Source organism: Xiphophorus couchianus, chromosome 5, assembly GCF_001444195.1.
Source record: "Xiphophorus couchianus chromosome 5, X_couchianus-1.0, whole genome shotgun sequence".
Lineage (NCBI taxonomy): Eukaryota > Metazoa > Chordata > Actinopteri > Cyprinodontiformes > Poeciliidae > Xiphophorus > Xiphophorus couchianus.
This window is the reverse complement of record NC_040232.1, coordinates 28,693,684-28,708,577: the sequence shown is the minus strand read 5'-3', so window position 1 is coordinate 28,708,577 and position 14,894 is coordinate 28,693,684. Positions and strand designations below refer to the sequence as shown.

At 37.9% G+C, this 14,894-nt stretch overlaps 1 protein-coding gene and 1 long non-coding RNA gene across 4 annotated transcripts in view; one reads left to right on the top strand and one right to left on the bottom strand.

Moving 5' to 3' along the window:
• Positions 1-886: 886 nt before the first annotated feature.
• The window catches only part of ccdc85al (coiled-coil domain containing 85A, like), a 39,762-nt gene continuing 25,754 nt past the window's right edge, over positions 887-14,894 (bottom strand). For 2 of the 3 annotated variants that reach the window (XM_028019264.1, XM_028019263.1), the window contains exons 3-4: positions 5,000-5,057; positions 887-2,020 (exon numbers count right to left, since the gene is read on the bottom strand). In XM_028019264.1, coding sequence (XP_027875065.1) covers positions 2,015-2,020; positions 5,000-5,057 — 64 coding nt within the window. In that variant the 3' untranslated portion in view covers positions 887-2,014. The remainder of the gene's footprint in view (positions 2,021-4,999; positions 5,058-14,894) is intronic. The other variant, XM_028019265.1, reaches the window with a different exon arrangement.
• LOC114145617 (uncharacterized) lies at positions 3,540-10,178 on the top strand. The gene is made up of 3 exons (XR_003595736.1): positions 3,540-3,708; positions 3,772-3,866; positions 10,072-10,178. It is a non-coding gene; the product is annotated as an uncharacterized LOC114145617 (long non-coding RNA).

Sequence of the window (14,894 nt, the reverse complement as noted above, 5' to 3'; positions counted from 1 at the left end):
TCAGATAATATATCCTGCAACAAAGCCCTAGTCATAATTCAGATATACAGCTATTGGCCCAAAATCACTATATATACATCATGCAATGTTAGATTTTATGCTATTTTCATGCAAACAGGAAGTTTGTTTCTGATAGGTATGGGTGGGTGTGGACAGGGTCTTCTGTAGGACTTGTCTGGCCCCCCGTTATGGCCCCTGAACTGAAGAGGTAATAGTAATTCAGTTTCTTATGATGACATGTATTGGCACAGAAACTGTAGGTCATTGATCTCTTGGACAAATTTTATTCCCCATTTCTACTTTAACAGTGAATTAAAAATTAAACTATTACACTTTTAGCTTCACAGTTTTCATCTGCTAGATTGGGGCTCTGCAACCTGCGGCTCCAAAGCAGCAAGCATCTCTTTGGCTCACTTAATGTAATAAACAATGAAATATTGTTTCATTCTTTTGCTCTGTGCCCCCAACACATATTTATATCCTTCCAAATGACCAATGGAAAACTGATTCTTTATAACTGCTGGCTAAGTTTTTGCACGTCGCTTCAGTTATTTTGGGTAATGTGCTCCAAGTATTTGAGGTTGGAAGGCCTCCTAGCCATCACGATAAACTTTAGCTTCTTTCATAGATTGTCTGTCAAATTCAAGTCAGGACTCTGACTGGGCCAATTTAAAACATTAATATAACTTCTAAAAAACATCTTGGTAAAATAAAAATTGCATCTAAATCTGTCACAGGGATAAACAATATTGGATGTCCACTACTGTATCTAACAATCTAACCTGGAAACCCCAAATATACCGGCACCATAGCTGGGCATGCTTACTATTAGTCCATCTGCTAAAAAAACAGCATTGCTGTGATAGAAAAACACAAGCACACGATGCACTTTTAGATAAACACTGCTGTTTATTATTTATTATACCATACGCATTTTCATATTATAGTTCTAATACAAGTAAGTCAAAAATAATAATCATAATATATTTGTATATAGAGATATATAGAAAACTAATCCAATAATCTACTTTTTACTTGGACGTCACTTCCTTGTAAAAAACAAACAAACAAAAAAAACAATATGGACAACATATCACCTTCCACCCAGCTTCAATATAGGCGCTTTAAGGGAACATAAGATAATACAAAAAAGAAAAATTACACCTGATCATTGCATTTTGTAGAACTAGAACATCTGTCAGCAGCTAGTAATGTTGACCATCTTGGTTTAAGACACAGGAAGAGTTGTTTTTTTTTTGTTGATTTTTTGCAAGGTTATTTTTGAGAAAATTTTTTTTTTTTTACATTTACTTGAAATAGCCAGAGTGGTGATGTTTTTACTAGGAATGATGGCGGCCATGTGATCGTCTGGATTCGGAGACTGAGATTTAGAACATTAGATTATAGCAGTCTCATTACACATGTTGAAGATAATAAATCGTCAAAGATTAGGTAGAGGACAGAGAAAGCAGGGGGGGTGGGAAAGAGCAAAGAGTGTGGGAAAATAATTGACTTAAATAACAAAGTATTGAAAGTTTTCGGTGCTTCCCCAATCATGATCTACTTTTGTAAACAGAGGATAGCAGCACAAAAAGTGCAATGTCCTCAATCTCCTCTCCAATCCCCATCCAACCTCCCTGTGCTCTCTCCAGGAGTTAGTGAAACCGCAGCTGGCACTGAGAGATATCCTCGCTGATCCATTTAACCATGGCAGGCCTCATGAGTCTTCCAAATCATCATTAGCATTCTCATCAAAAACAGAAAAAGAAAAAAAAAACCTTCTCACTCCACATCCTGTTCAAACTCCTGATATGTAGAAATGGAAAAATGGAGGCAGGCTGTTTTAAGGGCTGTGCACATGGAAGAGGTCTGGGACTACAGATGGTTCGGAGCCATGGAGGGTGGCTTCCAGAGGCCCTGAAGTCTGTCAAGCCCAGAGTCACGGGAGGGCTGCCCCACTACCACCCCTCTTTCTTTGGTGAGGCGTGGGTGGTCAAGTTGTCAAGAGGAGGCATCAAAGCTGTACAAGAAAAAAGACAAAGAGGAAAAATGTGTTTTTAACTGAAACCGTTTCTGAGTTGATCTAATAAACCCAAAAGCAAGCAATAACATATGAGAGCAGCACTATGGTTTTCACGTTTTTAAAACCACAAACTGTATTTAAGTGTACTGTATTGGTATTTTATGTGATAGACCAACAACATAAATCAAATAAGTGTGAAAATGAACATTTTAGTAAGTAAATCTAGCTGCTTTGAGAAGGCTTATGGGGTTTGTTAGAGAATATTAGTGAACAACCAGCAACATTAAGACCAAGGAACACAGCAGACAGGTCAGTGATGAGCTGAAAAAATGTTTAAAGGTTAGGGGTAGGCATAGCTACATATGTCCATCCATCCAACCATCCATCTATCATTTGCCTGGCGTGGAGTCATGGGGGCAGCAGACTAAGCCGAGAGGCTCTGACATCTCCTAGCTCCTAGTATTAGAACAGTACTAGTTTGGCTGTACTGTTCTGCTTATGTTCCACTTTTCATACTCAGGTGAAAAATAATAAGAGTACTAACAGATTCCCAGAATATTTTTATTTTACTGCAACAAGTCAGGTGAGATGGATAATGGAATGAATGGAACTGTTTCTCTACACATAAATGGAAGAATGTGAAAAATGTGATTTTTAATTTGACTGATGCTTGCAAGACATTATTTATTGGATGCTTGTGTATTTGCCCATTAATGCTCAATGGGTGCATTTAAATTAAGTGTTAATCATATGTTATTCCACCCTAATTCTAGCAGACTGTAATCACTAGTGACGTCTGACTTGTTATAGCACAAGAAGCCATCATGAAACTGAGCTAGTTAATTGTAATTAAGCTATCATTAATGCTGCTAGAGATAAAAAAGGACAAAAACGCCATAACTATGGCCTTTCTTGCTGGGTAATTTGCTCATCAAAATCCAACTCAGCTGGCTCAGAGTCCTCTATTTAACCCAATAATACATCACAATCTTTTTCTTTAGTATCTATGCCACCTGATCCCAGCTTGTTCAACAAAGTTGCGCACTATGCATATACTGAAAGTGAACTTACACATAAAAGCTGAAAGATTCTGCACAATTGTGTACGTGTATTTTTTGAGGTCAATGCTTCTTTTAGAAATCAATAGATCACATTGAAAGGTCAGCAGGAGAATCAGGCTTGTCCATCCCAGAAAGGTCCATATAGATGATATTCAGGTGCATTGCACTCACCGCTTGAAAGTTCAACAAAATGCAATACTTGGAATCCCAACTACTTGCAGTCCTGCATGCACAGACTGTATTGATTTAAAAAATGTTATAGTAATAGTACTGCCATATTATCCAGACTATAAGTCACTCCGGACTACAAGTTGCATCAGCCGAAAAATGCAGCGTGAAGAAAAAATAATATATACAGTATGTCACACTGAAGTACACATCACATTCATTTAGAAATTGTCCAACGTGAGGGGACAATCCTCATCCATAGGACTGATATGATCCGGTGACACGTTTTCAGTTACTTTTCAACAAACTGACGGAAACTGTCAATTTTGGCTTGTAAGGCAGCTGGCAGTTTCTGACGCACTGATGTCCGTGCTCTAAATCAGGGTGGTTAGGAACAGCTCCGCTCCAACAGCAAAGTGCGAAGAACACCAGAGGTGCATGCAGGGTCAATCTGAGGTGAGGCACTTGCATTGCATGAAGTGGCAAAACCTGCATAGTAATTCATTTTCATCTTCTTAGTGACTAATAAGGGGTGGAGATGTGAGCCTCAGCAGGTGCTGTAGCAGTTTCGAAAGATAACACCAACCGATAGACTCAACTATCTATGTTCTACGGTAGGAAAATCTGATAAGGTATCACAGACCATCAAAGAATCTGCAGTATGTTCTTATAGCATCCATCTGTGGAGTTGTTCCTCAAGCTGTGGCCCTCCTGCTTCTAGTCTGTAATTAGTTTTCCTCATGGCTGCAGACAGTAATGTTTAATCCTTGGCTCATGTCAAAAAGTATGAATTAACATCAAGCAAATATACATAATTTGCACCTGACTATAAGTTGCAAGACCAGCCAAACTATGTAAAAACGTTCAACTTATAGTCTGGAAAATGCGGCATATAGAATAAAAACTAACATTCTCAGCTTCGTCGCCTTTTGTGCTCCTGACAGAATGTTTTGTGGCTGCTCGCATCTGTTCAACGCTGCATCAGAGAGCTGAGGGGTGACCAGGGCCAGACTTCAGCCTGCAGTGTTAATGCATCTTTCTTACTTGTCTTCTAGCTAGCCACATACACAAAGTACATCATCTGACGTTTTTGTATGACACAAGAGGGAAAGGAACTGCACTGCGGTGGCATATAGTTATGTTTAAGCATTTCCCAATAGAAGCGGCAAGGAATGTCCGCTGCTCACTACAGGCAGGTACGCCGTGTTTGTCAATCAAATATTAACAGAGCCATATCAGCCTCACACTGAGGCCTGATTGAAGATGTACAATGACACACAGAGGCAGAACAGGGTCACCTCTAACGCTATCGTCCCAGTAAACTCCCTGATTCCACCTGAGAAAGCATAGGAACTGATGCAGTCGAGAAACACTTAGATTGACATCGTATTTAATCAGGACCAGAATTATATGTTTGTTTATTTCTCAATGACTCCTATGAGAATCATATGGCAAATACTGCCATATGTTATGCCTCTCTCACCAAGAGATTTTTATTACTTCATGTTAATCCTGCTAATGTAAACCCCTCCAACCTAGTCTGAATAGATTTCAACACAGGAGTTAAAATCAGAGAGCCACTCTGAATGGTGAAGCAGAATAATGGGAGCTAATTACAGGATTATGGAGCCTTCTCGTAAAAACTGACAATGCCCTTCACTGGCTTTTCATCTTCTGGCTGAGTCCCTAATTAACACAAAGACGGTCCATAGAAAAAAAAAGCATAATAATGTGCAGAGTGGTTTACCTGTCCCATAGCTTGACATTTCTGCAGTTGTTGGTGCAGCAGCCTGCTGATATCAGAGCTGTGGTAGAAAAAAGGAGACACAGAGGAGGAGACAAGTCTTAAACGTGTTCTTCTGACAAGTAAAGAGGGGCTCATTAATTTAGAGCTGACGTCTGTTTGTTTAGACTGCCAAAGCATGGGGAAATGACTCATAAATAAAACACTTTGATTGACAAGTCGTTCTTGCTGTCATTTAAAATGTATGTCAAAAATAGAACTGGGAAAACTGCGGTCTCTCTTTTTAATCCACACAGACACAAAGCAAACCAAACATAAAGAGAAAGAGCCTGAACAGCTCAGTAGGGTACTTTGGAAATCGCCCAAGTCCTCTTTGATCATTGAGAGATGACTTGTGTAAGGGATGTGGTGCTTTCTGGTTAAAGTTCGTATCTTTTGTGATAACTGTTCCTGTGCTTTAAACTTGTTTTTCTGACAAGTCATAGACAATAAGGAGGTTTCTCTATTGCAACATTTTGAAGAACACTGTGATGAACTGCCAAGCCATCCATGGTGTGCCGCCTACCACAACTTTGCACAGAGAGATAAGTTAGTATAGGAAAGTGGGATGGATGGAGAGATGGATGGATGGACGGACGTGGTCCATACTCTTTGTCTAGACCAAGATTTAGCATTGTAAGACAAAAAAGTCCAAAACATCCAAGCCTAGCTATAATCTCATAAAACCTCATAACACCATGCCTACAGTGAAACATAGTGGTGGCAGCATCATAATCTGAGGTTTGTTATGAACAATACCAAACACCAGTCAGTTATGACACAAAACTTCTATGTGTCTGACTTTTACCAAAAAAAAAAGGAAAATCTTGATATGATGTAACGTAATAAAGTATCTGACAAAAATCTGTGAAGTTTTATAAAAATGGCTGTGGAAGAAAAAATTTCCTCCCAATCTGACAGTTTTTGAGACTTTTTGCAAGATGCAGTGTAATCTTGTCAAGATATGTGATGCTGATAGACTCCTGACAAAAAAGAATTAATGCAGAGGTGCTATTACAGCTGCTTTATTATTACTTTTTCAGTTAAAATTGTCATGATTTACATCACAGTAAAGCTGGAAAACATTTTATTTTCTTCTTTATTTGTTTAAGACTTAAAAAGCTGGGATTTTGACATAGCCGTGTAAGGTTATTGTGTCGTTCGGATCTAATAGCAACTCTTAACATGACTACATAAATGAGTACCGGTAAATATAAATTCAGAACGGTGTGTTTGTTGTCAGCTGGGACAGACTTGCATCAACCATAAGAGACCACTGGAATCTAATAGAAATGTGAGACATCAGAACGTCCTCCGCAGCAAAGCTGCAACAAGACAATAAGAAACATGTTGGTCTTGGCGGACATTAATTCCCATCCTCTGGTTCCTTCCCTGCAAATTTCATTACTGAAGACAACAGAGAAAAATACAAAAGATAAATGATGAGTGGACGAATTTTGGTTCAAAAAAATTTCAGCTTTCTCAACAATCTTTGACTAATTTATCTAATATTGTTGAAATTGTCTCTAATTTAGGGGTTTTTCCATTTATATTTTCAGGCTAATTTGGAAGAAAGCAAATCGATATTCCCAACGCCACATTCCTTTGCCTCTAACCCTGATAATTTCAGTCTGAGTGTAGCAGCAGTGCATACATAACTGGTGCACCTGAGCTAAATGGGAATCTCTTCAGGCACACACCCACACAGATTGATTTATATGAACCTTAATCACGGCTGACAAAGGGGACAGACAGTGAGATAAAGCAATCACTTTGCAGAATGAGTGATGGTCTGCAGCCTTATGCAGTAAAAGTTAAGTCACGCTGTCACGCAGTGATAGATGTAAATGCTACTCCTTCAACTTTAGCTTCTCTAAACAGAAGGCAGTGCCTTGACTCTGTCTGACATCTGTGACCCAAGACTGCTGCCCTGCTTTATTTCTGTCCCTCAGAAAAATGGTGCTGTCAAACCAAGTTCTGTGAACCGAAACTTTTACAGCACAGGATGCAGCCTCCATTGCATTTCCATACTTTAGTAGCCCCCCTAATCTGCAGAGCAAATGGCATTGCCTCAAGCACTCTAACTTTTAAAAAGATGTCGCCTCTATTTGTCTCCTTCGTCCTTCAAAATTCTTTTATCCTCACCGCCTTGCTTAATATTTTTTTTCCCTCTCAGACAACAATCTCCGTCTCCCCAGGAGTCCATAATCATGTTTTCAGCACATTTCCTCTCCTCGGCCAGGGCAACATCTTATATTAAAGATTCAGAACACTTTTGTGACAGGAACATTGTGCCAAAGACCTAAAAAACCACTTCCATTGTTTATTTTCTGCCTCTTTCCCCTTCACATTATTTATTTTTGCAAAAAATAAATAAATAAATAAAAATAAAGAAGGGAATGATGATAGATGGTACAAATACTGAAAAACAAAAACATGCTTACTTACAGTAAGCTGAAGGGTATTTTCATATGGAGGTCAGGGTGAGTGGAATGAGGCTGATTTGATCTTTTAAGCGGTGATGGAAAAAAACCCTCATGCTATTGTTTTCTTTTCTAAAACAGAATTGCATTTTGGATGGTGCAGTGGCTCTAAAACTATTCATGACTGATAAATTGTTAGTTTTTGTCATGTAATAAATTTAGATCTCTTTACACCTTTACTCTAAACAATTTTACTGAAAGAAAATCACTCTGGTAAAAGGAAAAAAAATCAAAATAAAGACATAAATCATGAATGTGTGCTGCATATCCATCCTTCAACTAATACCTCAAACATACAGTTTCAGCTTTTAGTTATCTGGAGTTTCCATCTGCCATCAGTTGAGCTAAAACTAATTAATCTGGCATAAAGTTCTGGAAGATTTTTTTCTGAAATTTGCTGGTTTTCATTAACGCTGAAACTACATTTTACAGAAAGGTTAGAAAGTATCCAAAAGTTATCAGTCAGAAAATGGGAACAAACATCACTGTTACACTGTTACAGACATGCTGTGGCACAGCAAAGATTGTTGTCAATAACCCCAGAAAATATTGCATGACAGTAGTTTGAAAAGCTTGACTTCTCTCCAAAATGTATGAGCAAGATTGACAGTGGTTAGGGAGGCTGCCAAGAGGCCGAGATTAACACTGAAGGAGCTGCAGGAATTTATGGTTGGTATTCACTGTGTTTTACATGTGATAACAGTCTCTTGTATTCACCATACCTGTGTATAAAGGAGTGAAGTTGGTGGTTGGATTAATTGTCTTTCAAGGATATAATCAATGTTAGTTTAAAAGTGCACCCAATTATTCTCTCCAATGGGTTTGACACAAGGGGGCACGATGAACGACAGCAAAAGGCACACGTTTTACGCTTTTACGCATTGCTAGCCCACATGCACAAATTTTGATGGTCGATTGGCACAACTTATGAACTGAATGAACAGGGAGCGATGTTGTCTCCCACGTGTCAAGCCCAAACTGATTGGCTTTTTAGCTACATTGTAAAAGACTTCTGTCACTTTATATGGAAATAATTTTAATTCTGTTTTTTATGGTCTCATTTTCTTTACTTCACTGTCATCTAGCAAGTAACAGTGGTGTTTTATGCATGAAACCAATATATTGACTGTGTATCAGTTTTGCTCCCAAGCTAAAATGTAAATTGGCTCTACAGTCTATAATTCTAAAAACCAAAAAGGTTTATACCCCTGGCAGATATTCATTCATCAAGATGTTTTTTCGTGACAAAAAGTTCTGCTGTCTTAGAAGAAAAAAATTTAAAAATCTCTGGTAGTGAGCTGTAAGTCTTTGAGGTTGGAAAGGCTCCTTGCCATCCCCCTAATCTTCAGTTCCCTCTACTGATTTTCTATCAGGTTCCAGTCGGGATTCTGTGGGTCCTTTCACAATGTTAATATACTTCCAGCCAAAAGACACATGTTGGTATACTAGCATTAGTACACCCTTTTGCTCAAAACTGGTCTTAGTGACACCAGTCCAACATTTATTTCAACACAAACATAGTCAAACCCATATTTCTGTTGCCCATTAGTTCTTGTCTGCAGTAAATTTCACACTTGGAATAGCTAAGTGACTACATGTCACTAAAAAGACAAACCAATTGTGTGAGTCTGTGTAAAGTGATGACTGTTTCTCGGCTTAACATGCAAACTCACAGTCCAAATAATCTTTATGTGGTAGCATAGGAGGCAGTAGCTTCCTTTCAGCATAGGGACCATTACAGCTGTAGCACTGGCAGCATACATTTACCCTAATTCAAACATTATAATCCCAACAGCTACAAGGTGTAAATGTAGCTGAGCTATGGCAACTCCTACCTCTAATCTATATTTACTGCGTGTTTTCTGCTGACTCGCCAACATCGCTTTTGTGAGCTATTATCTTACAGTGTTCTCCAACGGACTGCAAAGTGACTATTAGGTTTTCGTTAAAAACAAAATAAGCAATATATCGATTCCTGCTGGTTACACGCTGCAAAAATAGCAATGTCACTGTTTTTCTCACAAAGTTTTGCTGAGCTGACCTGGACTTTCAGGGAACTCTGGATCCGGTTTGCATGAACTTTGTAAAACAAATTGGGTTACATGACAACATGATCTGGATTCCATAGAGGGAGCAAGTACATTATGCAGGTTTTTTTGTGCGATGGAAAAAAGAGGCAAGCATCTTTATTTAATAAAAGTACACAACCTCTGCTGAGCTTTGTGGATACTATATAGGTATTTATATTTTATTATTATGCCTTTCACCCCTCTGCTCTCACCGCTCCATGTAGAAAAGGCTTTGGCGTATTTCTTGTATTATCTCTCTTTCCCTGTTAACTTTCTCCACCACCTCTCTTCCTTTCCCTTTCTTTTCTATTTCGTCTCGGTGTCTATTAAATCAACTTCTAATATTGCTATTTCTTTTTTATATATATAATTATTAAATCTAGCATTGTAGCCATACAATGCATTGTTCCACTAGAGAAAATAAATATGTTAGATTTCTTTCTGTTACTCAGACAACAATTCTGATTGCTATTGTGCTGGACAGGCCATGGAGAGAGAAGGAAGGATGGAAGGAAGGAAGGAAAGAAGGAAGGAATCACAACAGAAATATGGGAACAAATATTGAACAAAATAAAAGATTTTTTAACAGCAGAAATGTCAGCCTTGTAAATCTATACGCCATTTCTGTTACCTGACTCTAAAGAACGCAATTACTGCAGCAGCTTTAAGGTGATTCAGTATTGAATCATTTGACATTTAAGTGTTATTGCACAGGGGTGAACTCCTTCTGATGCATGCTGGATCTCTAAGTGTTGGGTGACCCTGTGGTCACGTCGGAGCAAAAAAATAGGCCAGTGCCTGCATCGCGGTATGATTCGCTCCAGATAGTCTTTGGAGACATGTCGGCAGGGCCTGTCATCACCTTCTTGTACGGATGTCCAGAGCAGTTTTAGATAGTCTGAGTATTTTTGCCTCACTGCATCAGTGTGTGAGTCAGCAGAGCAAGATCCAATTCTATGACATTTAACAATATACATCTGCAGTACACTAAAGCAAAAGGGAACAGTTAGACCATAAAGACCCTAAATGAAGCATTTAGCTGTAGTAACAGAAATGGTTCGTACTGAGGCTCATATGCCAACAATTACCCAACCACTAGGGGGCGTTTATAGAGGGCATATTTCTTTAACTTCACATTTAGTCAAATACACTCTGTGATTTTCAATACACCACTGTACACTGTAGCCCAAATTTATTGATACACCTGAATTTAACAGTAAATTTACTTTTTAATTCCACCGTGTTTCTTCTGACTAGGAGTAACTTTCATGTTTTGGAGGGGGGCCAACTTGAATCTAATAAAAAATCTGTGGAGGATAGGGCGATGACAAGCTCTTCATCATTGTTATTCTTTGACAGATGTTCAGTGAGAAACTTTCTTCAAGGAGAGTCATAAACTGGATAAACATGCAGACCCCTTGGATGGCATTTGTTGATTTAGTTATGGGCACAGTGTTAAAACCAAAATTGGATTTATTAGGATATGAGAGCTGTGTAGAGGAAAGAGGAGTTTGGTGCAGGTCAGAGAGAGAAGTCAGCAGATAATATGATTATTCCAGAATAATGTGGGTGCTAAGCTCCTTATATTCCACCTCTGTACAACAGAGCTCTGGAGAAAGGCTCTAAATTTTCCCACAAAGAGAACTGATAGATTGGCTGGGGACATGCTGCTCCCATACTGAATAAATCACTGATAGGAATCCTTTCAGCATCTTTAGTGCCGCAGCAGTTAACTCTTTGCAACTTATAATCTCAAAGTTTATAAAGAAAGTTCAATGCAATTTTAAAGCTACTCCCTAGACCTTTCTTTAATAAATTAATCAGACATACTTTAAGTTTTCCACCAACAGAACATGTCAGGGTCAGCGTTGCTGATTTTCTTTTTTATAGTAATTTTTTAAATATTTTTTTTCTCAAGATAGAAATCTATTGTCCCTAAGCGAGTCTTTACAAACAAGATTTCTTTTGAGCAATTCAATTTGGGATTTTCTTGCTTTTTTTTTTGATTAACCAAATTTCTTCTCCAAAGGGTTTATTTGTGCTCCATGTGGCTGCATTAAAGCATGTGAGCAAAATGGATTTCAGCAAATATTACAAATATTGAAGCAACTTATAAAGAGCAACAGCGGCAACTTGAATGGCCGGGTTTCAATATTAGAGATTTTCAGCAATTATTTCAATAATATCTATTCAGGAGGATGCAAAAATAATGCAATACACCTGTTGCTTAAGCTTTGTCATCTTAAGCCTAACCCTAATAAATACAAAAGTATTTATTAGGGTTGTTCCAAAAGAAATGACTGATTCTCATTTACTGCGATTCAGAATCAAAATACAATGTCAAAAAATTGGCTCCCAGCCTCCATTTTGTAACTATGCAGGAGGTCCTGACGTCACTACATATCCGGTACTGTAATGCATTCATGCTCATAAAGTCAAGTACAACACAAATGCTTCAGAATCTACACAGAAATCCGACAAAAGCTACTGATCCACCAAAATGTTTACTCAGATTAGTTTGAATCTTCTCTTACATTTCAAATCTATACTTGATAATCCTGCTTGATAGTATCTTTATACATTTTGTCAACTATATCCCACGTTTGTAGTTAAAAAAAAAAAAAAGTATTTGAAAAGTCAACTGAACCAGTGATTAAATTGGGATAAATGTCTGAATCAAATCTGAACACAAACACATGAACCAGCTCACCCACGGCGATCCTCACCTCCCTGTACTCTTTGATGTGCCTCTTTCTCCTTGCCTCTCCCTCTTCTCTCAATTTACAGAATCGATACAAGGTAATTTCACATGGCCATTCACTAAGATCGTCTAAAAATCAGCTACATAAATTATTCAGGCTGCCTGTGCAGGCAAGCCCATGGAGATGCACAGTAGTTCAGTGACCTACCGGTAAGCTGGCATTCATTCAGACAATCAGAAAGTCAGTTTGTCAGGATGATGCTGAAAGTCGGTCAAGCTACTTTGCTTAATGTTTTGTAGGTCGCAGCAGTTGGATGTACAGTATGTCCAATCCGGGATGCAAGCAAATAAGTCAGGAGATCTAGAAGTAAGACTCGTTGTATATCATATATTTCTCCAGGCGTGGCAGAATTCTCAACTTAGAGAATATTTCAAGCAAGCTTTTGCTGTTTTCTGTTTTGAAAATAATCCTGCAACTGAAAAGACAAACTGAAACAACCACATAAGCGAATTGCAAAAGCATTCAAATTTCATAACTTTGCTGTTCATATGGTGTGTCCTAAAATTCTGCACCAGGTTACAAAAACACAAACTATGTACAGATGCAACTCAGCAGTCAAAACCTCTGACAGGGTAGAATAGCAAAAGAAATATCACGGATCCACATCTTAAACAACATCAAAAGTTAATCACTTCTAAGGGAGCGTGCCACTCTGCTGTTAAAATCTTAATGCAAATTTCCCCATTCATTTTTAAAGAGTCCTTAAGATAAACAAACATGCTATCCCAATGGAAGGCACATCAACTCAAGTCACATGCATACCAAAATGGGACCATTCCTACTTTCTCCTGGCTTCACCTTTGGAATTATTAGTTTGGGTAGTTTGTCCAATAATCGCTAAAAAATACAGAAAGAACAAAGAAGTCTGCTTAACCATACCTAAACCATCACATAATCTCCTCAATGAAGAAAACACAAATTGCGCACTTGCTAAACGCTGGTGGTTTAAAACATTCCCATTGCATCAAATCAGAACTGCAGCCCCATTCACACCAGACTAAGACCACAACACAAAACTAAAAATCAGCCAGAATATGGATTGTTTGCTTGCTCTTAAAGTTTTCAAACTGTTTTGATGGTGCACAAAACCGTCTGTGGTGAGGTCATAGTGTTTGTGATTCTGCTAATAGCATATCTTGGTCCTGGATGCTCCATGGACAAGCAGCAGTGACAACATATCCATGATATATGGCTCTACTTTATATGTAAGACTTTGTCATCAGAGAATTGACCTGTGGTCAAGTCTACATTCCCACACTGGATTGGCAATGTTTTATTGTAGTAGCAATTAATTTATTTAAGAGCTTTGGTATCAGATTTGCTGTCTGTATCCTGCCCTGCAATTGCTCAGGCAACACAAAGGACCAACAAGCTGAAATAAAAAATCAGTGCAAACAAACTTCAAGGAAACCTGACCACCCTCAGCCCTCTGCAAACCAAAGAGTTAGTTTTATGATGTGAGCCTGGTAGATTAGAGATCCCTATGCTGCCCTCACGATGTGTTGCTCTTACAAAGCTAGACAGCTAGCTAACACTTGAGTTGAAAATAATCCAGTCCTTGATAGTTTTCCTGTTTTATTTTGCAACTCTTTGCTGGTTTGTTTTTATTTTATTTTGTTTTTCTTTCCTTTTATTTTCCCTTCCTTTATTTTCTTTTGTAAAACTGTAACAAAACACAAAAGTATACATCAGCTACAGATACACAAAACAACCAGGCAAACACGTGACTCCCAATTCTCTCCAATTAGCTAACGATGTAGCTTTAAATATTGGTTGGGAAACGTAAAACTTTTCTACAAAATATTACACAATGCTGGAATAACGATTAAAAAAATGAACTTACAGACAAATAGTGTCCCAAGGAACAAACGTGTCTGAAGGGCAGACGAAGACACCAAGCGTACAGCTGGACGAGTTCTTCTTCTTCTTCTTCTTCTTCTTTTCCTTTTTTATGGCGGTTGGCAAACAACTTTTAGATGTGCATTACCGCCATCTACTGGAATGGAGTGTGGATCGGGACGCTAACTATATACACCCCCCTCAAAACAAAACAAAACAATAAAATAAAAAAAAAATAAATAAATAAAATAAAATAAAAATAAAAATAATAATAATAATAAAATAACAACACTTAAATCTTTTCTATCAATTTTGTTTTCTTAAGATAATTAATTAAATAACTTATATCTTTAGAATTAGAAATTTTTCCCAATATATCTTGTAAATTTAACTGTAATTTATTTTCTTGTAACCGGCAAACTAATTTCCTTCTCTCAACAGAATATTTGGTACAGAATAACAAAACATGTTTTATTGTCTCTTCTTGACCACAAAAATCACAACTTCCAGTTCGATGTTTTCCTATTTTAAATAAATTACTGTTTAACCTTGTATGTCCAAAACGCAACCTAGATATAACTGTTTCCTCTTTTCTATTTCGTCCCGTTCTCCTCATTGCACCAACTTTTCTTTGAATACTGTACATCCATCTACCAGTTCTATCTTCCTCCCACTGTCTCTGCCATCTTTCCTTAACCTTTTGTTT